Consider the following 23593-nt stretch of genomic DNA (forward strand, 5'->3'; position numbering starts at 1 on the left):
CAGTTTCAACTGAAACTGCTCTGAGGCCCGCTGGTGGCATCTGTTGGAATTACTTCAGACCCCCCGGGACCCTTGGCTGGTATTAGAGTGTATTCCTCCTTCCCAAACTGGATAATCTGGGATCTTGTTCCATTCCCAACATGACAAGTTACAGTATGAAAAAATTCCCACAACGTACAGCTTGCTGAATTGGCAGAGACTAGCTTCACCATCAAAGCCGCAGACATTAACATGGAATTGCCAGTCGGCCTCAGCTCGCTGGTTTCCCCCGATGAAGGGAATGAAACTTCCAAAAAAGTTTCCGATTCGAATATAAAAGGCTTTACTGGGACTGATGCCGAGCAGCATCCGATCAATGTCAAAGGATTCCTGGGCACATACTTTGCTCACTCAGAGCTTTTCTGCCTTTGTGATGATTGCACTGGGACCCCATACTTCAGCAACCCCCCTTTGTCGAGTCATGCTTCAGATATAGTTTGCCCCACAAACTCGTTGATAACAGCTACTTCTCCATAAAGATTTCTAAGTCCGAAGGGAACCCTTTGACCACGACCAACCTGATCCCTGTATCTGAACCACGCTGCATCATGGTCGGCATTAACATTTGACCAACCAGTTATTCAAGGTTCACACTTTTCTGTTTTTGTCACTGTTTTTATTTAAAATGCAAAAAAATCATATCTGTGGTCCCTGTATTGGATTTGTGTTATTTTTGGTGTTTTTGTTCATTAAAAATATTCTCTATGTATATACATTAGAGTGGGATTTTTATTGTGTTGCGTTTTCAACTTTTCAACTGTTTTGATACTTTTAAATGCTTTACAAGTTTTCTTAAGTTAAGCCTATCTACTCTGAGGTACGGCTATTTGGGGGTGGAGCTCAGGTTTAAATTATTGAAACCTTTATAGGAACTACCAAGAACAGTGACATTATTACTTGTGGTAGACTACCATCCACCCCAACTAATTATCCAATTTCTCACACATTATTTATGAATTTTTTAACAGTTTAAGTTGATAATAAAAAATGGCAAAATGTGATCTTTATCAAAGTTCTCAGATTGGCTTTCTCTAATCAGGATATTTCTTTCGTTTCGAGGACAGCAAAATCCATATTATGTGAAAATAAATCATAGCAAAGATGCTTCATAGCCTAGAATGTGGTCTAAATGTGTGCTGACAATGGGGCTTTACGGCGAGGCAAGGAGGATCCCACTGTATGTCTACATGGACTAAACACCCTCAGGTGGCAGTGGCCTGAAACATAAAGCAGGTTAGCACTTGTCTAAACTATGATGAAGAAGGTTGTGGTGATAATAATGTCCAATTATTTGCCTCCATGTTTATTATCCCAAGACCTTAGCTTACTCATAATTTGATTTGATTATTTTTATAAAATAATCATTTAGGAGAGAATATTTTCTACTTTAGTGATAGCAAATGAAGTTAACTGTCAACATGGTAGCTCTTGTGTCTGAAAGGATTGTGATAAAAAACAGTTCTGAGATTAATGAAGTTTAAAGTAAGTCCATGAACTAATGAACAATACAGAGATATTACCATGTTTTAAACAATTTGTATTCGGGTAGCACATAGTGAATACCAAACCACAATCAGTACAACAGAACAGGTAAAGTCCTTATCCAGTATTCAAGCCGTACATTATTGTCAAACTTGATCCTGTTCCAGTCTTCACATAAAATACACAAAAAATTCTGACACATAGGCCACGGTCTTTAAATCGATCTCCGGATCCTAGGAATTTGAAGACTTGTTCTTAAGAGAAAAGCTCCAAGAAAAATACTAAGCATGAAGGTACATTTTTGACCAGGACCTAACCCTCAACCTATCCGACCTACACTACATCGTGGAGAAGTGTGGCTCCCTGGTTAGAGCGGCAGACCCTGATGCAGAGATCTGACCCGGGAGCAGGGTTCAATTCCCATCGCGGCAGGGTCCTGGGCTCAATGTCCGCCGACCCGATAATTCTCGCCACGGTGCCAACTCTGATCATGAGTCCCACTCTGCAACTCTGGATAATAGCTTGCTTAATCTCCACACCGGCCCTAATCGCTAAGGATGCCTAGCTTCACCTTGGGGTGCCCAGGAGTGGGCGCCTCACAGGAACAGGCCAGGATGGATTCCTCAGCAGGACAGCGCGGGGTCACACTGGCTAGTGTAACCAGGTGCTTTATAAGCTCAGTTACTACCACATCGCGGTCAGACTAAAATGTTGACTTTGTGCCAGTCAAGTGTGACCAGATAGTCGCAATTGGCACTTTAAGCTTTTCGGCGCTGGAATGTACAATTTTTTATTTAATCTTTAAAAATGGATATCTCCAGTTCTCTACATTAGATTTTTGTCATTTTAGTGTTGTTTTGAAGACACAAATATCTTCTGTGTTTGTATATTGGTGTTGGATTTTTTTGTGTTGTGTCTTTTACTGATTTACTGTTTTGGTGGTGATAGAGTGGAGCTAATGTATTTGCTTTTTTCCCATTTGAAGGTGTCTGTTATAATCACATGTGGAGCGCACCTGCATACAATCTTGTATTGTGTGAACGTGAAGTGTTAGAATTGAAAAATGTATTAATATAACTATATGACATATTTTAGGTTATTGATAAGTGCAATGGAGAATTAAAATAGGAAATGGATGTAAATATCAGAAAACATTAACATGAATAACTTCTGTTGTGAAATCTGACACTACTACCGTACTAAATATTTTTATTATTATTTTTCTGAATTAGGTAAATGTGTTAGTGGAAATACAAATTTAATGATGCAACTAGTAATGATAAATGATGCATTCTTATGCTAGCTAAAGTGGTAGGCCTGAAATGAAAACTCCTGACAACTCTCGCTTTAGAATTAATGTTCTGAGTTTTATGTGCATTGTGGAATCTGAAGCATTCTTTTAGGCAGAATAATATCTTTGTTTTAGCACTAGGCAAGGATAGAAAAAGTTACAGGAGTGTGACTTGGGCCTAGGACTAAATGTTGCAAAGGGTTTACATGGAGAACACAGTGGAAAAGTATGCTCCGGACTGTGCCGAATGTTGCTGGCATGCGCGAGATGCACTATGGGAATTCTACCTGTGGATAACTGATTGCTGGAATTAGGGAAAGTGCCCACATTTTACTTGCCTTTTGGAGAGTAAGTATCCCAGAAGTTCTTTCTCGTGATGGCAGCTTTATGCTCCCTAGCCCATCTTGACATTGGAGAGACTTTTTAGGAAGAACCCACGACGGACATCTTTTTCTTCTTGACTTAAATCGCTTACCTATTAATGTAGAGATGTCATTTTAGTGGTAGTGTAAGAATAGATTTGATGCTTTTCTTTCACCAACCCTCGGTGCAGGGAAATTTGGACTCCTGCTTTTTAATCCTCTGTATCCTCCTTCTCGAATTCATTGTTTTACTCTTGCTGCACAGTTTGAATTGGATGAGTAGATTTGGCTTTATGTTGATCCCCTTGTATTTCTATACTCTCATGCTGAGATCTGTTTATGTTAAATTATTTGCTTGTAATAAACCTTAACTGTCCTTTGGTTACTATGTATTAGGAAGTGGTGCATAAGTATATTTTACTTAATGTTTTCTCCCCTTCATGCTAAAAACTTCTATCGGAGATGTCTCTAGAACAGTTCCAGAACAAAGAGAAGGGGCCCTCTCAGTGGTAATTTTTATACATACCTGTCTCCTAAATTAAGCCTGACTGCTAGTTTGCTAAGCTACCAAGGATTGATTAAGGATTAATATACTGAGACTTAACTGGACTGATTAGTGACAGTGGTATTACCACTAGTTGAGGGTGAATACCCTCACTACTAATAACACACAATCCTACAAAAAGAATGATGTGAAGTGGTTAATTTCTTTATATACTTATGTCTTTTACTATCATGAGAAAGTTATGACTCACTGAGGCATTCATACAAGCATGATTGTTTTACTTATAAATTCTATTTACAAGTGACAACGTATCCTTCAATCAATTCAAACATGCTCTTGTTTCTGTAGTGAAAATGCACACATGCACATTTTGGATGCATACACGTTAGGCTACTAAATTGATATTGAGTTTCATTTCCCAGAATTCCTTGCCCCGAGGGCCATTCACTCGCCACAGGCCCCTCTTTTCCCTTCGTCGACTAACTATCCTCAGCCACAGGGTCCCCGGGACCTAGCCTCACTTCCCCATTTACACACCTAATTGGAAGACAGACTTAATGAGATTGCACTCTGCCTTCAACAACTTAAGGCTGATATTCGTAGCCTATCTCACATCACTGAAGATCTATCAATTGATTCTAGATTAAGCTGCTTCCTCATGACCAATCTCCATCTATGCTCGCGGCCTGATTGTGGTTGTACCCGGCGACTATCCCCCCCATATCCTAGGTGGACCACATCTCACTTCACCCACACACCCCATAGTTGGGCCTTCGCTCCACACCCAAATTACCCCTCTCGCCCACCCAGATGTAGATCCTCCTTGTCTGAGAGTGATATTCAATCTCTCCTACTGTCTGATGATCTGCCACTTTATTCCACCCCATCTAACTTGCATCGAATAGAATCAATCCATACTGATCCCTTCAGGGAACCTAAGCTAAATACTAGAACTTTAAACATGAACAACCTCACAATAGTCAACCCCACGCTTCCTCCATCAACGAACACCCCGGTTACCCTCAAATGTGCGCTGCTAAACTGCAGATTGACTGTTAAACACACGGTGGATATTGCGGATCTCATCCTTGTCCAAGATCTTGACCTTTCAATGCTGACTGAAACTTGGCTGAATGACTCAGCCACTCCTATCCTGGACCATTTAAAGCCGCCCAACTTTGAAATCATTAGGTTAGATAGAACTAGTGGTCAAGGGGGAGGCATTGCATGCCTACATCGAAGTAATCTAACAGTGAAAGTCATTCATGCCGACCTCCTGCTGTCTTGTGAATATCAATGTATTGAAGTCACTGGGGGCAACAACCACACATGCAAACTGCATACGTTATACCACCCCCCTCGTGACAACCTTCCCTTCACAGAACATATCATGGATACTATTTCATCTAACTCGGATTTCCAAGGCACTCAGATCTTCCTGGGAAACTTCAACCTCCACTGGAATGATATGAACGATGTGATTGTCAACAGCCTCAAATCCTTCCTAGTTGAACTGAACCTTACCCAATTATGTGACAGCCCTACGCATAACAAAGGAGCCACTCTAGATCTGGTCATTGGTAAGCCCAATTCTCCCCTCCTGGAGTCGAACCTTACATGTGACTGGACAGACCACTTCTGCATTACCTTCCTCATCCTTGAATCGTTAAGAGCAAGCAGATCCCAACCTAAGAACCCAAAACAGATGAAAAGATGTTTAAGGAGCATCAACTCGCAAGATTTGATGGTGCTCTGTGATGGCATCTTGCCCCCCCCTTTGAAGATGTCAGATGTCCATGAACTGACGGCCCACTATAACCAAGCAATGCTTAATGTACTTGATTCGGTAGCACCTCTTCAGCTTAAACAAGTGTCCTTTAAATGCTCCAAACCGTGGTTCAATGATAGTCTTAATTCTGAAAAAAGAAATCTTGGACTTGCAAAAAGGAAATGGCGATCTCATCCCTCCCTTGAACATCTTTGTCACTTGAGATCCTTGCAAAGCACTTACAATAAACGCATCAGATGCTGGAAGGCCATCTTCCTCAGAACTCAACTAGATCAAGCAAAAAAACGCCCAAAAAAACTGTTCGAACTCATCAAGTCCCAAGGTAAGAATCATCCTAACCTCTCCTCTCCGGGTAAAGGGTCGCTCTGAACTGCAAAGAATTCACTGTTTTCTTCACTGATAAGTCTACTAAGATTGAGATGGAATTAAGCTTGGCTCGTGATCTCCTCCTGAGTGGTCCTCTGAACACCCTACGCCCTTTAGAGTCGACTAGCACTGACCATTCACAGCCCTTCCTCCCCAAAAAATAATGTATCTTGGAGTCTGTTCCAAATCTTGGATGAACCCACTATACACAAAATGCTGTTGACACTGAAACCTTTCAATCATTGCAACAACCCTTTTCCATCAAATCTGTTCCCAGATGTGAGATCCTCCTTACTAACACTCTGGACGACGATCGTCAATGCTTCTCTTATGCAAGGTGCTATTCCTGATTGGCTTAAATCAGGTCAAGTTACCCCGGTCATAAAGAAACCAAATGCTGATCCCTCGGACCTTCTTATTTTTTGCCCAATCACCAACATCCCCACCTTAGCAAAACTCCTGGAGAAATGAGTGCTCGCCCAACTCTATCATCACATCGACCACTTCCAGCTCCTGGACCAATGCCAATCTGGTTTTTGCCCTGGTCATAGTACAGAGTCTGTGCTAACACACATCGTGGATGATGCACTTAGATTGTTGGATCATAATGAAGCATGCCTATTGATCTTTCTTGACCTCTCGTCAGCATTTGATACTGTCAAACATGATCACCTAAATGACCTCCTGGAACATAGGATGGGGCTGTCTGGGCCGGTTTTAAATTGGTTCTCTTTGTTCCTTCACAACAGATCCCAAAGCTTCAAGGTGAACCACTCCTTGTCACATCCTGCACCGGTTACCTTGGGGGTTCCCCAAGATTCAGCACTGTCCCCCACGTTCTTTATCCTGTTCAGGGAGCCTCTGACAGAAATTTTAAAATCATCCAGCATTCATTATCATATGTACGTGGTTGATGCCCAACTATACCTGAAGATCACCTCCCCTGAAGACAATCAGTCCCACAACTGAGTCCTGCTGGAAATACAAAGTTGGCTGACAAGGAATGACCTGAAGTGGAATGATCTTAAAATGAAATTTTAACTTATCTCACCCCAAAACCAATCCCCTGTCATGGAGCAATGGCTGAATCAGCTGACTGCTCTTAACTGTAGACTGCACCTCGTGGACTCAGCATCTTCTCTGGGTATCATACTGGACAAAAGCTTGAACATGCAGAAGCACATCAGTTCCCTCTCCAAAGGAGCGAACTTCCAACTCAGCCTACTCAGGAAACTCAAACCTGTTCTCCCTGTTCATGACCTAAAGATTGCAGTACAAGCATTAGTAATTTCAAAGTTGGACTATGGTAGCGCAAAACTTTGTGGCTTGCCTTGAGTGAGGACGGCTCCTCTTAGGGCTTCCCCAAACTCCTCTGCTAGGCTCTTAACTGGCACTAAAATGTTCCACCACATCTCTCCGGACTTGAGGGACCTTAATTGGCTTCCATATGAAGGTTGGATACAGTTAAAAATTGCATGTATGGCTCAGAAGGCAATCCACTTCAAGACCCCACTGTACCTTGCTCAGAAACTGGAACTCTCCTGCCGTTCTAGATCCTTCAGAAGTGCAACACCCTTTTGCTAAAACCACAAAAAAAACCTATAACCGAACCTTCTCTGGGATGGTTTCAAGGATCGGGAACTCCCTTCCTCCCGAAGTCAGGGTGAACCCCTCCATGCTCTTCTTAAAAAAAGAAGTCAAAAGACTCTTGATGAAGAAATTTCTTCCTTAGCATGACTCCCCTGATCTGGTTCTAGGTCCCGATTCAGGCCCAGCCACCTGGTTCACGAGTTTCTTGGACAACTCTATATTGTGACCTTGTTGCGCTGTCGATTCCTTCAAGTCTGTTTTTCCTTCTGAATAATGTGTGTCAAGTAGACTTTGATTTTGTTGCCTTGTTTATTCTGTTTTGCTTTGCTTATAACCTTTGTGATGCATAATCTGTAGAGTGCTCCGATACCCTCGGTGGTCATGTTCGCGCAATATAAAACTTTCAAAAGAAAGAAATAAATGAAAGTATAATTATTTTCGTGCATGAACTGAAAAATTACCATATGTCTGTTTTTATTTGCATGCTCAATAAAGATGTTTGCCAATCGAGCAACTTATTATTGAATATAACGATAAGTTGTGTGCATATATCTTAAATTGATGCTGAGAAGCAGAGTATGATGACATTGCAAAGTCCATGACTCCACAACTTTGTTCATTATTTTTTAAACTTTGCGACCTTCGCTGTGCCGTAACTTGCCAAGTACTGCGCTGAAAGTCCTAGTTGAGGACATGCAGCAGTAGGGGATGAAGAGGCCGCTGCATGCCAACCCTGGGGTTTCTCTGCTGTTGCACATGATTGGGGCAGTCCAGAGTGCCAGCGGGAAACATAGTTCCCTGCAGCAAGATGTTCCATTCATCCAGAGACTGATATCTGGATTCCGGAAGTGGGTCACATGAAGTGAAGCACCACCCTTGTTTCCCAGCTTTGACTGACTTCACAAGTGTACAGTTTAAATTTGGTCCACTGCTTCTTTGAGGTGTCGGCATCAGTGGCGGCCCATGCAGGTAAGAGCTGTGAACTGAGGAATGGCAGTGACAAATGACGGAATAGGGAAAATAAATAAATAAAATCACTTACCTTGCGCTCGGTAATGCAGTGAGCACAGGGTAAGCAGTTTCATTTATTTTATTTTCCCTACTCCATCGTTTGTCACTTGCACCCCCCCACCGCCACCCCCTCCCCCTCCCCCTACCCCCGTGTCCCATCCCACCATGCTTACCAGTACGGGCCGCGACTGTTCATAAGTGGTGTCAGTGAATATCCTTCCTCGTGGTTTCTTTGTAGAGCAATTGAAATTGCTGATAAGAGCATTTGCTGCACTTTTGAGAATCTTGATAATATAGTTATACAGCGAAGGTAGATGTTGTTTTTTGACCTCGTAATCTTCACTTGCAAAAAAATATATCTCAGCTCCACAATGCTCTTTTGAAGGAGTTGAATGCTACAATACATGAGAAGTCTAATGATGAAATTCCTTTGTCCCACTTTTCTAATAAGCCTTTCTTGGAGATGCTCAGCGAGCCTGTGACTCCACTAATGATGTCTGAGAAATCTAATTCCTTTGAATATTGTCAATGTCTGTTGTCAGTGTCTGACACTAGGAAGAGGTTCAAACGGGTTTATTATTTCAAAGGCAAAATGTTTTTTGGCTGGATTGTTTGAACTAATTCTTCACTATTCATCACGAAATGCTTACCAATAAATTCAACTGTCACTGTCCAGAACATCTCCCAAATAGTACCTCTGACAGCAAAACAAACTTCCTACCACATTGTTTAGACTTCTTGTGTTCTGTTTTAGCTAGACTAAAGTGTTCTGGACGTTGTAACTTGTTGAAGTACTTGTGGATGACTCTAAACTAAAAACATGCTGAACTTACATACACTCTGACAATAGATCGTTTTATCAAATTAATGTAAAATTAGCATTTGGTGTACTTTTGTTCTTTGTCTCCCTGTGCTGGAGGAGGCATTCATGCCCTCTTCCTGTCCACCACTCTTTTGCTACTGCCGACCTATTCTTTCTTCACTGTTCTTATGAAGTGATGCGGTTCATTCCCTGTCTTCAGGGCTCCCCTTCTCCTTGATGGGATGGAAAAGGGCCTTGTATCGTGACGGACGTGTTCCCCATGCGCTGTGTACCCAGCTGAAATGATGTCTGGCTCCCTAGTGCTGATTTTATGTTGTCATGGGTGAACACAGATCATACGTGTGCGCCATAATATAAGTCTTTCTCATGGATAGTGGTCTTGTTGATCCGGGAGGGGCGCCCAAAGTGCTACACTAACTGTGATGAAAGCTACTGCCTTTGCCAGGAGTTAAGTAGAATGAGCATAGTGCTGACAGCCTACCATGTAGTGATCAGTAGAAGTTAACAGGCCTTTTTAACTGTGCCACTGGAGTGAGGTATTAATGGTTAACTCTTGTAAAGTTCAGCTGCTGTGCACTTAACTCACCCTTGGCCTACATCGATCTAATTAGAATGTAGTGCTTTGCAGTGCATGTGTGTTGTATGCATCTGCTGGTGTATGTGCGCCCTATTAACAGTATAATACATGGAAGATTCTAGGTTCCGTTTTGGGAGACCCGGGGTTGGCTGGAGAACTATGAGAAGGTAGAGGAATCCCCCCGGCAGGTATATGGGATATGACATTCCAGTGATGTGGGTGGGACACACACTGGAGGAAGAGGAGCCAGGTACTTCCGTTCACTTCAATGGGTGCTCTGTGATTCTGGGAGAGGTCACTGGAAAGGAGACCGGGCCCATCTCAAGAAGGAGATGGTGCTGATAAGAGGATCATAAAGAGTGGGGCCGGTCTCCGAGGTAGCCTTGTGATACACATATCACTGTGGCTAACATCCAGGTGTGAATGTTTAGTCACTCCCAGCACCTGTGTTGGAGTCACTCCTCCTGTGACAGACTGCTTTCTGGAGGAAGGGCAGGGAAGGTGAGAGGGCACTTCAAAAAGAAGCAGAACGAAAGACTCAGATATTAAATCACATTTGGTTTCTGGACACTTACTATAAGAAGGGGCGATTGAGGCCCCTAAAATTATCAACTATCAAGCAGCCAGTCAGGCAGTGTGAGGATGAGAAGCTCTGCAATACTTCTGCCTGTGACCGGGACAGGGGAAGAAGGTATGCCAGTCTCCCAGCTGGGTGAGAGGACATCACCATGGGAAAATCCAAGACCGCCAGTGCCTGAAGCCTAGGGTACCAGTGTCTGGCTGCTTGCCAAGGCCAGTGTGCCATGTGAGGAAAAGGAGATCACTGAAGGGGGCAAGGTCCATAGGGGGATCCGGTAAGTACATTTCTGTAGCGAGGAATGCTGTGCCGATTGGGCCATTGCCTGTGTGCAGTATGGAGGTCGGTGCCCATGTATGCCAGAGGGGCCCATTGCCCATGTGTGGCTGGAAAGTCAGGCACTCTGTATGGCAGAAGGGGCCTCTATGAAGAGGACCTTGTTGCTGTGTCAATCAGTCCATCGCATTACTGCATGCCATAGTGTGGTCAGTGGAATGAACGGGTATCTCAGCCTTTTTGATGCTATTGTCAAGAGGAGAGGCTGCCATGACCCATGTGGGCCTGAGCCCTGACCGAGGTGCAGAGACAGAAGCCCTTGAATTCCCCCCACCCCAGCTGTGGGAAAGGTCAATGAATCTTACGGTCGCACTGGAGGAGCACTATGCTACCTTTGCAGAAGCACTGGAACACATTAGACTTTCTAAATGAGTCAGAGTGGGACTCCTGAGACTCAGACTGCAAGTAGAGCCTAATCTAAATATCACCTATAGGGAATGGGGACTACCACTACCACTAGTGAGAGGGAAGAGCGACTCAGGGGGCATGATCTTGGGCGCTGTGCGTATTGTTTGTACACACCATATTTCACTTTTTGTTCATATATAAATACTTCTTTAGTCATAAAAAAAGTATTTGGCCGGGAAATCCTTTTGTTGCTGCTATTGTTTGTACTTTGACTAGTGAGCTTTTGTTCACTCTCCTGTATCTACCTTCCCATTGGGAAGCCTTTGACTGCTCGGCCTGCGCTAAGACTGAGAGTCCAGTGCTGCAGTGGGTCTTGCCTCAGCGTCACAGGATTCATAGTAGTTTGGGCTCCTGGACATGAGGAGTAAAAAACCTCAACCCTCATGGTTGGGCCCGGTGGCTCCTGCTTGCCTTGTGGCCCTCCGACGGGGTTCTGACACTCCTTTTCCTCTGCTGAAAGGATCCTCTGCTAAATTGCACCTGAGCCCCACAGCTACCTTTCCAAACTGCTTCTTTTTAAATATTTGAAAAATGCACAGAACTGTGGTAGAAAATGAAGAATTTTTTAGCACCTCCTTTTTTACATTTTACTTAAAAACTCCTGCATTAATAATGGAAAATGTTAATAAATAATGCTTAAGGATAGATTGGTGGGTAGGTATATCCTTGCAATTGGCTGTGAAAGAAGTAAACAAATCTCTGAGCTCCGGAATCGAGCTTACCTTTCGCACATTTTTTTTACAATTTTTGGAGTTTCGATTGGTCCACAAGCAGTGACAGAAATAAACAGAGGTAACTTTGAGGCTGTCATTTGTTGTGACAGCTGGACGCTCATGTGGAGAGGTGTGGCTCACTGGTTAGAGGCGGCAGACCTGTAAGCAGAGAACGGCCCGGGACCAGGGTTCGATTCCTGACGCGGCAGGGTCGTGGACCAGGGCTCAACGGACTTGATAATTCTCGCCTCAGTGCCTACTCTAACCTAGGAACACACCCGGTAACTCTGGCCATTAAGCTTGCCTCATCTCTACAACGGCCCCCCACAGACCCCAGGGATGCCTGGTTTCACCCTGGAGATACCCAGTAAGGAACCCTCTCACAGGGAAAACCAGGACGGGTTTCCCAGCGGTCTGCAGCGCCAGGACACTCGGTTAGAGTAACAGTGTGCTTTACAAATATCCCACATTTACATTTACATGATCAATACTCACTGACGTCCACACGGTCAAGGGACAACACTGTATGCCTCACCTCACATTACAATGATCTGTTGCATAGAATCAATTATTAGCGAGAAAAATATAATGATGACAGCAGCTAAACAGTAAGAGAATTGGAAAAAACTTTTTCAGCAGTTGCTAGTTGTGTTGCAAAGAAGGAACCTCCCAAAAACACATGATTAAAACCTAATGTATGTTCAACACAGTAAAAAAAAAAGACACAAATTAATGTTTTCAGTATTTTCTTTTATCCTGTAAACTGTCAAGACTAATGTAATTGATCTGAAAGGCGGAACAAGAAATAACTATATGTTATACTAGCTGCTCAAAGAGCATTGGACATCATGAATTTGGACTTGTGCAAATATTTAACAAATCGCCGGGCTCCTGTAGTTATAATTTGAATTTCCTTTAATTAACAATTTAATTTGATGGCCATGATTTGCAAAGGGAAAGTCCAGGGCTGGACACCGAATATTTGGTGCAAATGGATCAATCTGGTAAAGGTAAGTGTATCATTTCTTATATTGTGGTAAGGAGGTGAAGGATTGTATGGACATCAATAGTGCAGTGCATCATTGCACTGGTTTTGAGAAGTCATCTTTTAGTAGGGGGCAGTTACTAAATATATAGTGGAAAATCAAGTATTTTAAGGTTCTGAATCTCAGCTACATCTACCATTGGGGAGATTTCTGTCTTATCGGGATCCACAAAACAATTCAGAAGTACTTCAGGAAATCTATGTCATTCATAGGTTTACTGATTCACTCCAACACATAAAAAGTAAGCATAGCAAATTTGCACCGCAGTAATAATTGTGCATACATAACTGATGCAAAATGTACTCTAGCACAGTTTTCGCTCTTTCCACATGTAAAACGTTTTTACCCAGAAACAACCCTTCTTCTACGTCCAAATTGAATTTGTGGGGTTATACCACTGTTCCGAAACAAAAAATCACTTACACATGCATTTAATAGGAGTATATCTTGGTGCATTCCTATAGTTAGAAATGACCCACAATTGTCATGCGAATAGTCTGACATGGACAAACAAGTGGATGTACACCTACTTCTCCTGGGTTACGTACACAGAAACACTAACAATCTTACCCCGATCCCTAAACACAGGAATGTAGCAATTCTGACAAACTAGAAAATGACACACATCCATGCACCGACTGAATTTAAAATGCATCAGTCATATCTTGGACCCGGTTTTAAAATGTAGAATCCCACAAAACTTTTTTTTTCGGACATATATACCCCTGGATGCATACAACGTTTTATTTAGTGCCCCAATATTGTAAGGACCTCAAATGTGTTCAATGTATCACTTGCATCTAGTGTTTATCACATAATACAATTTTCATGGGAAACATCCCTTTTGATGCTAAAAACAAGAATCTGCACTCACAGTAAGGACAGCCATAGACTTCAAAGCGCAGTCCAATTTGCCCCTCACTGCTCCAGTCCAAAGGAACAATGCGCAGGAATTGTGCTATCACCGGATGCTGAAAATCATGTCGGACCACAGATTCGGTGTTCATGTTTCCCGAAAAATCCTGAAAGAGAGCAATGCATAATGTTAGGTGACAACCACCAAACTACAATTCCAGATGCCTGTCAGACTTCCCATTCATAAAATAATGGGTTGATTTTATTTTGGGAAAGCTGCAAAATAATTAAGTAAAAAAATGTTTAGACCAAAGTTTCTCAGGTGCAGTTGGCTGGGGATTTTGGTTGCTGGAGAATCACGACTCACTTTCTCATTGCCTGAACACGCCTTCTTCAAAGTATCTCAGCTGATTATTGCCTGAATTCACTTTCTCCAAACTATCTCTACTGATTATTGCCGGATCATACTTTCTTCAAAGTATCTCAGCTGATTATTGCCTGAATTCACTTTCTCCAAACTATCTCTGCTGAATATTGCCGGATCATACTTTCTTCAAAGTATCTCAGCTGATTATTGCCTGAATTCACTTTCTCCAAACTATCTCTGCTGATTATTGCCGGAACATACTTTCTTCAAAGTATCTCTGCTGATTACTGCCTGAACTCACTTTCTCAAAAGTATCTCTACTGATTATTGCCTGAACTCACTTTCTACAAACTATCTCTGCTGATTATTGCCAGAACATACTTTCTTCAAAGTATCTCTGCTGATTATTGCCTGGAATCACTTTCTCCAAAGTATCTAAGCTGATTATTGCCTGAACTCGCCTTCTTCAAAATATCTCAGCTGATTATTGCCTGAACTCACTTTCTCCAAACTATCTCTGCTAATTATCCCCTGAACTCACTTTCTGCAAAGTATCTCTGCTGAATAATGCCTGAACTTACTTTCTTCAAAGTATCTCAGCTGCTTATTGCCTGAACTCATTTTCTGCAAACTATCTCTGCTGATTATTGCGTGAACATACTTTCTTCAAAGTATCTCTGCTGATTATTGCCTAGAATCCCTTACTCCAAAGTATCTAAGCTGATTATTGCCTGAACTCGCCTTCTCCAAAGTATCTCTGCTGATTATTGTCTGAATTCACTTTCTCCAAAGTATCTGTTGATTAGTGCCTGAAATCTTATGCTTCATTTAGTTCTTACTCACTGGAAGAATCTACCTTTCGATTAAAAAAACAAACACAGTGGAACCAGTACCTTATAGAGCTAGAGAATTATACTGATTTTGAGAAAAAGGGTATTGTTTAGCGTATGTGCCAGTGTTGGACAAAAAGGTTAAAAATCAATGGCCAAAAGAGTCACTTCAACGAAGCTTATGGAAAGGGGCGACCACTCGGTCCCCCCGAACGTATGGCTGGGTGCCCCGATCCTCCCGGGAAACCATTTTGGGCGGGGGGCGTGTCTCGGCTGGTATGCCCGAAGCGGCATAGCCGGGGCGCGCCTTTTCCCGCCCAAGAGGGGTTGTCCTAGACTCCGACACCGATGACCACGCCCAGTAGGCGTACCGGAGGAGGGTACACGCCCTCCCGCAGAAGAATAAATAGAGCGGGAATCCGAAGAAGCGTCCTCTTGTTCCTGTGCTCTGAAGGCTGCACCCACCCATTGCTCGTGAGCCCTCGACGGAACAAGCAGCAATTTTGACCCACCCACCAGCCCCTTATGGCAATGTTTGTTTTGTAATAAAGTTTTGCTGAGATAGGCCTTTTTTCCTTTGTAGAAAAGTAAAGGAATGTTTAAAGTTAAGGATGTGACTTCTGCCTGTAGGATAATGTTTTTTCCTTGTAGGAGTAAGCAGTCGATGACACATTAAGGCAATGTCTGAATTTTTTCCTTCCTTAGTAGGTAAACAACTGTCGTATTTATTTTTTGGTCGGGCGGTAAGGTCATGATCGGTGAGCAGTAATTTCAAGGTCCCTAGAGTGGGGCGCCACCCAGAATGGATGGGAGCGCCCGGGGGGAGGCGGCCATTGGCCCCTCCCACGGGGAGGCGGCACCCACTAAGGATGGGTCGCCTAAGGGGAGACGGCCATAGGCCCCTCCCAGGGGGGAGGCGGCTATATGCCCCTCCTATTAATTTCCCGGGGGCCGGATATCCGCGATGGCGGATAGAGAGTGTGGGGATGGGGGGGAGTCCACGCTGTCCTTCCTACAGATACCTCACACGGGAACTCGGACGACCTTTAAGATGGCGTCGAGTGGAAAGGGGGGCCCCCACCACGACAAGGGAAGTTACAGTTGGCAACGAGGGTAGAGTCCTCTGCGCATGCGCCACTCACACCGTGAGGGCGAGATTTTTGGTAGTAGGGATCTGACACCGGTTAAGACCTTGCCGTTGGCCCTTAATGCTAGGATGTACAATTTTAATTTAGAATTGTTGAATTTGCAGGATGTTAGACTCGGCTAGGAAACCTTTGTATTAGAGATCTGTTAAGGTTAGCCAAAGAACATGTCTTCATCGAAATGTAATAAATGTAAAATTGTACATGATTATGAAACCTTTTATTTAATGTTTTAAATTTTGTTTAATATTTTAATAAATACGGCCGGGAGGGTGACTCCCTCCCGCCTTCCAAAAGTTCAAACCTGTGTCCGACTTCCCATCCTTGGGGATTGTATTGAGAGTGTCTGCACAGATTGTTGGGAAACACACTTTTTTATTTTTGACAAACCTCAAAGTCATGCTTTCCAGCCAGGGGTGCTGCTGGTAAGAAAGAAGTACTTCTCAGTGGGTGAAAATTGTCATGTCTTTCCAACTGTGAAACCCCATCATGGAGCAGACCCTGGGTGACTTCTCAAGTTACATGCTTGCAGGAATAAAGGGGACAGTTTTCTCTTAGCCTCGCTGAGCCTGAGAAAGGGGATGGTGACAGATGAGGTTCTTCTGTAGGAAAGCTTGCAGAGTGCAGTGAACTCACATGTTTCAGAGAAAGTAATCTCAATGATATCCTTCGTATCTGAGCCGTGGCGTAACGCAAAATGGCGGGGCACCCTGCAGAATGTGAAGAGTGGCCCCTTGATCTCCCACATCTTAGTTGGGAACCTTCCCACCACCTGGACCCATGGTGTCAACACCCCTTGCCTTTCAGCAGCTGGGTAAATGAGATTATGGTTTCATGAGTGACAGTGCTTTTCCGCATGCACTGGGTTTAAGTTATTTTACAGAACTAATATGTGAAATAGTGAAGTTTAAAACAAACTGAGACAGTAAAATTACTGAAAAGAGGAAAGGATGTAGCGATAATTTGACAAGGTATTTTAGGACTTTCTGAAAGATTTGTTGTAAATTCTGAAGCAACAGATACATTTGTAAATCCTCTGCAGCTGTAAAGTTGTTTAAAATAGGATAGGATTTGAAGGCACTTTAAAAGGAGAGGGGTGTTGGTATTCCTGGAAGAAAGTTTTGAAAAACGTTGTGGCAGTAAAAAGCCCTTTGGAAGGGAGATAAGGGCAAACAAGACTTTTAGAAGCACATGATCACAAAATCATTGTTTTGTGTATAAGGGAAATTATAGAGGGTTGAATCTTCAAAATGTAATTTATATATTTATAAGCAGTCCAGCCCTACTGGTTAAGAGTGCTTTATATAAGTTCATATTGCACGAGCAACATATTTCTTTTCACACATGAGCAGTAAATAGCACTGTGCATCTGAGATTTGATTGCACCACCAAGTAATGGTAAATAGGATTTTTAGAAATATATTTTGCCAAAATCATCACTGTTTGATCTTTAAGTGTATTGAGAGAGGGTTGGATCCTCATAGTTGGTGACACATTGCTTCGTATAAGTTCACACTGCATGAGCAGCTGTACTAATGTTATAGAGACAGGGAGAATCTACCGTAGTACATCTAAAAACATAATATCACAATATACACCTCTGGGAGGACTAAGAGTGAGCACAGGCAGGTGTGCGATTTACGATTTCTCAACTGGTGGATCTTTTTAAGTTGACTGAGAGGCCAAGGAAGTTACAGATAATAAAATATTTCAACTTTCATGAAGCCCGTCGGGCACACAATAAAGACAAGAATTGGAGGTTGAAGTTGAGTTAATCAATCAATCAATCAATCAATCAGATTTATATAGTGAGCTACTCACCCGCTAGGGTCTCAAGGCCCTGGGGGGGAGGGGTCCGTTACTGCTCGAAAAGCCAGGTCTTGAGTTGCTTCCTGGAGGAGAGATGGTCCTGGGTCAGCCTTAGGTGGATGGGGAGGGAGTTCCATGTCTTGGCCGCCAGGTAGGAGAAGGATCTTACTCCGGCGGTGGCTCTGCGAATGCGTGGTACGGTGGCGAGGGCGAGGCTGGTCGATCGCAGCTGGCGAGTGGGCTTGTAGAAAGTGAGCCAGTTGTTGAGGTATTTGGGGCCCATGTTGTGGAGAGCCTTGTGTGCGTGGGTGAGGAGCCTGAACGTGATCCTCTTACTGACGGGGAGCCAGTGCAGGTCTCTCAGATGGACGGAGATGTGGTTGTGGCGGGGAATGTCCAGGACGAGTCGTGCAGAGGCGTTCTGTATGCGCTGGAGTCTTTTCTGTAGTTTGGCTGTGGTTCCAGTGTAGAGGGTGTTCCCGTAGTCCAGTCGGCTGGTGACCAGGGCCTGGGTGACCGTCTTCCTGGTTTCAGTGGGGATCCATCGAAAGATCTTTCGGAGAATGCGCAGGGTGTTGAAACAGGATGACGAGACGGCGTTGACTTGTTTGGTCATCGAGAGGGAGGAGTACAGTATGAAGCCCAGGTTACGTGCGTGGTCCCTTGGCTTGGGGTGGTGCCCAGGGCAGGGGGCCACCAGGAGTCGTCCCAGGCAGAGAGGGATGATCCCAGGATGAGGACTTCCGTCTTGTCTGCGTTCAGTTTCAGGTGGCTGTTCTTCATCCACTCGGCGACGTCTTTCATTCCTTCGTGTAGGCTGGCTCTGGCGGTGGCGGGGTCGTTGGTGAGTAGTTTCATTACCAATTAATAATCAGTTCAGTATATATGCATGCCAAGAGAATATTAAAAATATTCAGGATTACCGCTGGCAAGCTGAAATATCACAATAGATTCAGTCTCAGTAGGATAAGATATCAAATAAGCACAGTCACAGCCATAAAGAAACTGAGAATTATAAATAGGTGTTTCTAAACTCTGATTCTGTCTCCTAAACATGTTCACCCTTTCTATTAATTCCTGCTATCATTACACAGGTTGCCACTCCCCCATGTCCAGATGAAGACCCTCGCTGATGGTTCCAAGTAATCACAAACTCTTGAGTCTAAACGTCAGCACTCTCTAAGTGTCTGTACTAAGGCCTAATGTCACCTATTGGACTTCTAAGGAAATTCCCTAATTGCCCTTTGTGATTTGGATTGAACTATACATGACAGAAGGCTTGAGCACTGTGAATTTAATATTTGTTATTGTATTTTATTTATCCAGTCGCCTTACTCTCCAGATGTCACTTTGCACAAGCATTTTTGTCACATTTATGCACATGTTGGAGCAACCTTTAGTGCCATGTACATAGATAGATTTAAGTACTTTCACCATTATAAATGCTTAGTGCAGTAATTTCCCTTCTGGATGTGTGTTTTCTTTTTCTTATTTCTAGCATATGTGGAGTGATGCTTCTAATTTACCTTAAGATATACTGGCTTTCCTGAATTGTTTCTGTCACCAACAGGACTAATTTGTTGAATGTACCAAAAGTTAGCCAGGTCCTGAAATTCATTGGATTACCCCATTAGATTGTAAAGGAATATAGGTACATTGTTAACATTTTGCAGACTCTGCCCTCTTTTGCGAGAAGGATGTCTAACGCAAAACGATTCTGGAAAACCATGGATCTTATAACTACCATTTCCGTATCCACAGCCAATATGGAACTTGCTTTACTTGTGGACAATTTATTGATTAAGGTGGACAACTTTCTAATCTTGAGATCATTCAAGATTACACCTACAGATGGAATCACCGCACCAAAAATGTCTCTGAAAATTCCAGCACTGCTCTTTTGGTTGAGCCACTTTTTTCCTCATACCTTTAGAGCTGGACCTCTTAATTCCTGAGCCTGGTCCAGGAGAGGTGAGGTCTAGTCTCCGGTCTACCCGGGTGAGTGATAATTTATTTCTTACCTAATATTGGTGAATAGCATTACAAAACTCACATATTATTCTTCATATGGTGTTTTGTTGTTTCAGGTGTGAGACATTTCGGATTGACACAGAGAAAAGAATAATTAGTTTCCGGTCACATATATCCTTTGTTGTATACTTTAATCACCACTCCTTTTGAATAACACATGCAGTAGCATTAAAAATTAAAGAACAGAGGCCCTGAAGAAAGCCTATGGTATTGCCCTCAAGGCTGAAACATGTTGGCCCCTACACCATTATTTGTTTGAAACTGTCTTTTCATGCACTGTTCCTGGTTTTAATTAGGAAGAGGCCAATTTCTATTAAAATTTCCTTCTTTTTGTCCTCTATCCTATTTTAACTCACCACTCCAATACACTCTTTTTGGTTTTGCACTGCACTGGGTCCCATCACACATTATTATCTACATGGTCGTGGAGTGATTGTGGGTCGGAACCCAACTCCGACCGGAGGTTGGTAGATATGTCTCAATGAACTAGAGACACACCATCCCCGAAGGATGACCAGATGATAGTATTGATCACAACAAGACTTTGATGGGAATCCAACATTTGTTTACTGGTTTCACCCACAATCACTACTTGGTTCTGTGTGTATTGTTTGAATGCTTAAATAAGTAGCAAGATTGCCCTGGTATTCGATAGACTTGAATGTTATCGTTACCCTGTAATAGAGGCTCCCTTTTTCCTCATACTCAAGACCCCTAGGTTTTCTTGTAGTGAATAGTATTACTGGGGATTGTAACCTAGGCTGGTCTATAAACTTCCCTTAGACCCTCCACACAGTATTGGTTTTTATTCATCTGACACTGACCCTGCTGTTGGTTCTTTCCCAAAAACGCCTGCAGTGTCTGAAGTGTCGACGCCATGTTGAAATGGGGTCTTTCCCTACCTAGTAGGTAGAAGATACATGGATTTGTCATTTACGTATCCATCCACCCAACCTATTCCTGAAAATCAAAGGGTGAGAATTGGGGCAAGCTTTTTAAAAAATAAATATTATCCTCATTCACCACCAACCTCACTTCAGTTCACACTCAAGATGTCTATACCCACACTCAGCAAGCTGAGAGGCGCAGGCAATTTGAAGTGGAGACCCTCTACAGGTACCAAGACTTACTTTGGTGCTAGTGAAGAACCAGCTGAGATAACTCTTCCGCCAAGCTCCAGGAGCTAGATGACACTCGTCATAAAGCTGCCAGAGAAAATGCTGGGAGAAACCGACTTAGCCCGAAGAGTATTAAGGCAGCATAATCATACGACTCAGAAAATAAATAAATAAATAGATCAGCTCTGAGCCCCATCTGAGTTGCAGCAGGTTCCAAAATGCTTTCTTCTTTTTACTGCCTGATCTAATAAGGTCTAGCTTAGAGACCGCAAAGACTGAAGTCTGCAGTCTAGAAAGGATGGGGGAGTGGATTCTGTCTAGGCGTGGGCGGAAAATCCGTTCCGCTCGCGGATTTTGCGGATTTTCGGGAAATCCGCAATCCGCGAGATTTGCGAATTTCCCGCAAAATCCGCAAATCCGCGAGCAGCGGATTTTGCTCGCACTGCTCGCACTGTTCGCGTGAGTTCGCGCCCCGCGAATAAGTGCAAAATTGCAGAAATACGATTTTAGCAAAACTGAAAGTAACTACTTACCAGGTTCAAAAGTTCAGGCTCATCATTAGTAGCCATTTCCTGGAGTGCTTCCTGAGGGGCCCCTCCAGAGTTCAGTTGCCAGTTGAAACTAGTATGTGACCCTGCTCTGAACCTCAGAATAGTTACACATATGCCACAAAGGTCCTGAATTACAGCTAAGGGAGACAAGCAGGAGCCAGGCTGGAAGTTAAAATCCATTAATCAGCCCCTAATTCATTATTGTCAGTTGGGGCAGGGCAGGTGTTGTAACTAATTTTGCAACAATGAAAGCACTTAGCAAGTGCAAAAGATCACTAATCAGGGCGCACTAAGGAAGCAGGTGCCAGCTAAAAAAATATTCTGTGACACATGAATCAGCCCCAAATTAATTCAGGTCACTTGAGGCAGGGAAGGTGTGCTTTGCTTTGCCGAAAATAATGTACACTGGACAACCAGAGGGTGTGGTGATGAAACAGAGGGTGGCATGGGTGGGCCAGAGGGTGGCATGAGTAGTCAGAGAGTGGCAGTGGTGACAGAGAGTGGCAGTGATGAAGAAGAGTGTCCCAAACAGGCTGGACACGTAGAAACAACAAGTTCGCGAAACTTGCGACCCGACAGGTAAGTTCGCAATTTGCGAAAGTGTACAAAACCCTCGCGAACTGGCAGAAACACGGGCGAACACAAAAAAAAAAAAAATCCGCAAATTCGCGGGAATTCGCGGATTTTGCGGATTGCGAATCCGCAAATCCGCAAAATTCGCGAACGCGAGATCCGCAAAATTCGCTCATGCTTAATTCTGTCCATCTTTTGCAGATTTGCCTCCTAGCTAGGAGGATAGCATAAAAAAGCAGTGATCTGGCAGAACCCGTAACTTTATTAAACAAACCAAAGATAATCAAAGGTAAGTCGATGTTGATAGGACACCCCAAGGTAGTTGCCAAAAGAATTACGACACTGTCCCAAAAGGAAGCAAGGGCAAGGCATTATTTAAACTTGTGGATGTCAGACGCTGAAACCAGCCCACATTTCTTGCAACTCACCGGTGGGCCTTTAGTGATTTTAGAAAGTTTTTGTGGGGAGAAATAGGTCCTATGGATAGTAAACAGGTGGTTCCTTTTTAGCCATGCCGGTTTTACTACCTCATATAAGATCTTGCAAGATTTCTGCCATAAATAATCACAGTCTTGTGCAGGTAAGGAGCCTCCTCTCTGCAAGTTTGAATTCGCCATCTACAGCTTCAGATATGGCTTTGTACCAAAAAGAAACTTCCTTCCTCCCAGGGGACTTAGTCACAAGCTGATATTATAGGAAGCTGCCAGACCCTATTGAATTTTTGCAATTTGTTTGTGAATGCGATTGGGCCCAGCTTTCCAAAGGAAGATATTTAAATCTCGAGAGGCCTGCTCCGACTGTGTTTGAGTTGTTCCCATGAAACAAGAATACCCTCCGGGACCAAGTGCCCCAAGAGCGCTAGCCCAGCTTCTCTCAAGGGTATTGCCAGCCTATCCCTTAAGCACTCTGGAGCACTCAGGGAGTCCCAGAAGGGAGCCAGGCTTCAGAAGTAACCAAGCGCAGCCGAGCCCCTCAATTTTGCCCACATTTTAGCTAAACCCTGGAGAACTTTCAGCTTAACCTTTTTTTAAAACTTTGGATCTCCGAATTTAAACAGAAATCCCTCCTGTGGTAAATTAGCACCTCTAAGCATAGCTAGGAACATCCCCCGCACCAGTATTAACAGGCATTCTCAGGAGCATACACAAGTGTGAAAGTTGGAAAGCCCAAGCATAAAGCTGGAGATCTGGTAAAGCAAGGCCTCCCTTCTCTCTCCTCTGCCTCAGCTTTTTCCCTGCAATCCTAGGTGATTTAAAACAATTGTGGCAAGCTTGACAGAAACTTATCGCAGAGAAGAAAAATGAATGTCTGACTCTTCTTCTTATTTGTGTGACTAGGTTGTCCTTATTTGTGTACTACGGGCACCATCTTGGAATGGCACAAATAAACAAGAAACACG

The 23593-nt window shown here is 43.4% G+C and overlaps 1 protein-coding gene across 1 annotated transcript in view; it reads right to left on the reverse strand.

Moving 5' to 3' along the window:
- The window catches only part of LOC147663694 (contactin-associated protein-like 2), a 542132-nt gene that overhangs the window by 451894 nt on the left and 66645 nt on the right, over positions 1 to 23593 (reverse strand). Inside the window, exon 3 of the mRNA XM_086950260.1 lies at positions 13790 to 13937. Coding sequence (XP_086806386.1) covers positions 13790 to 13937 — 148 coding nt within the window. The remainder of the gene's footprint in view (positions 1 to 13789; positions 13938 to 23593) is intronic.

Source organism: Lissotriton vulgaris, unplaced genomic scaffold (genome assembly GCF_964263255.1).
Source record: "Lissotriton vulgaris unplaced genomic scaffold, aLisVul1.2 SCAFFOLD_1006, whole genome shotgun sequence".
NCBI lineage: Eukaryota > Metazoa > Chordata > Amphibia > Caudata > Salamandridae > Lissotriton > Lissotriton vulgaris.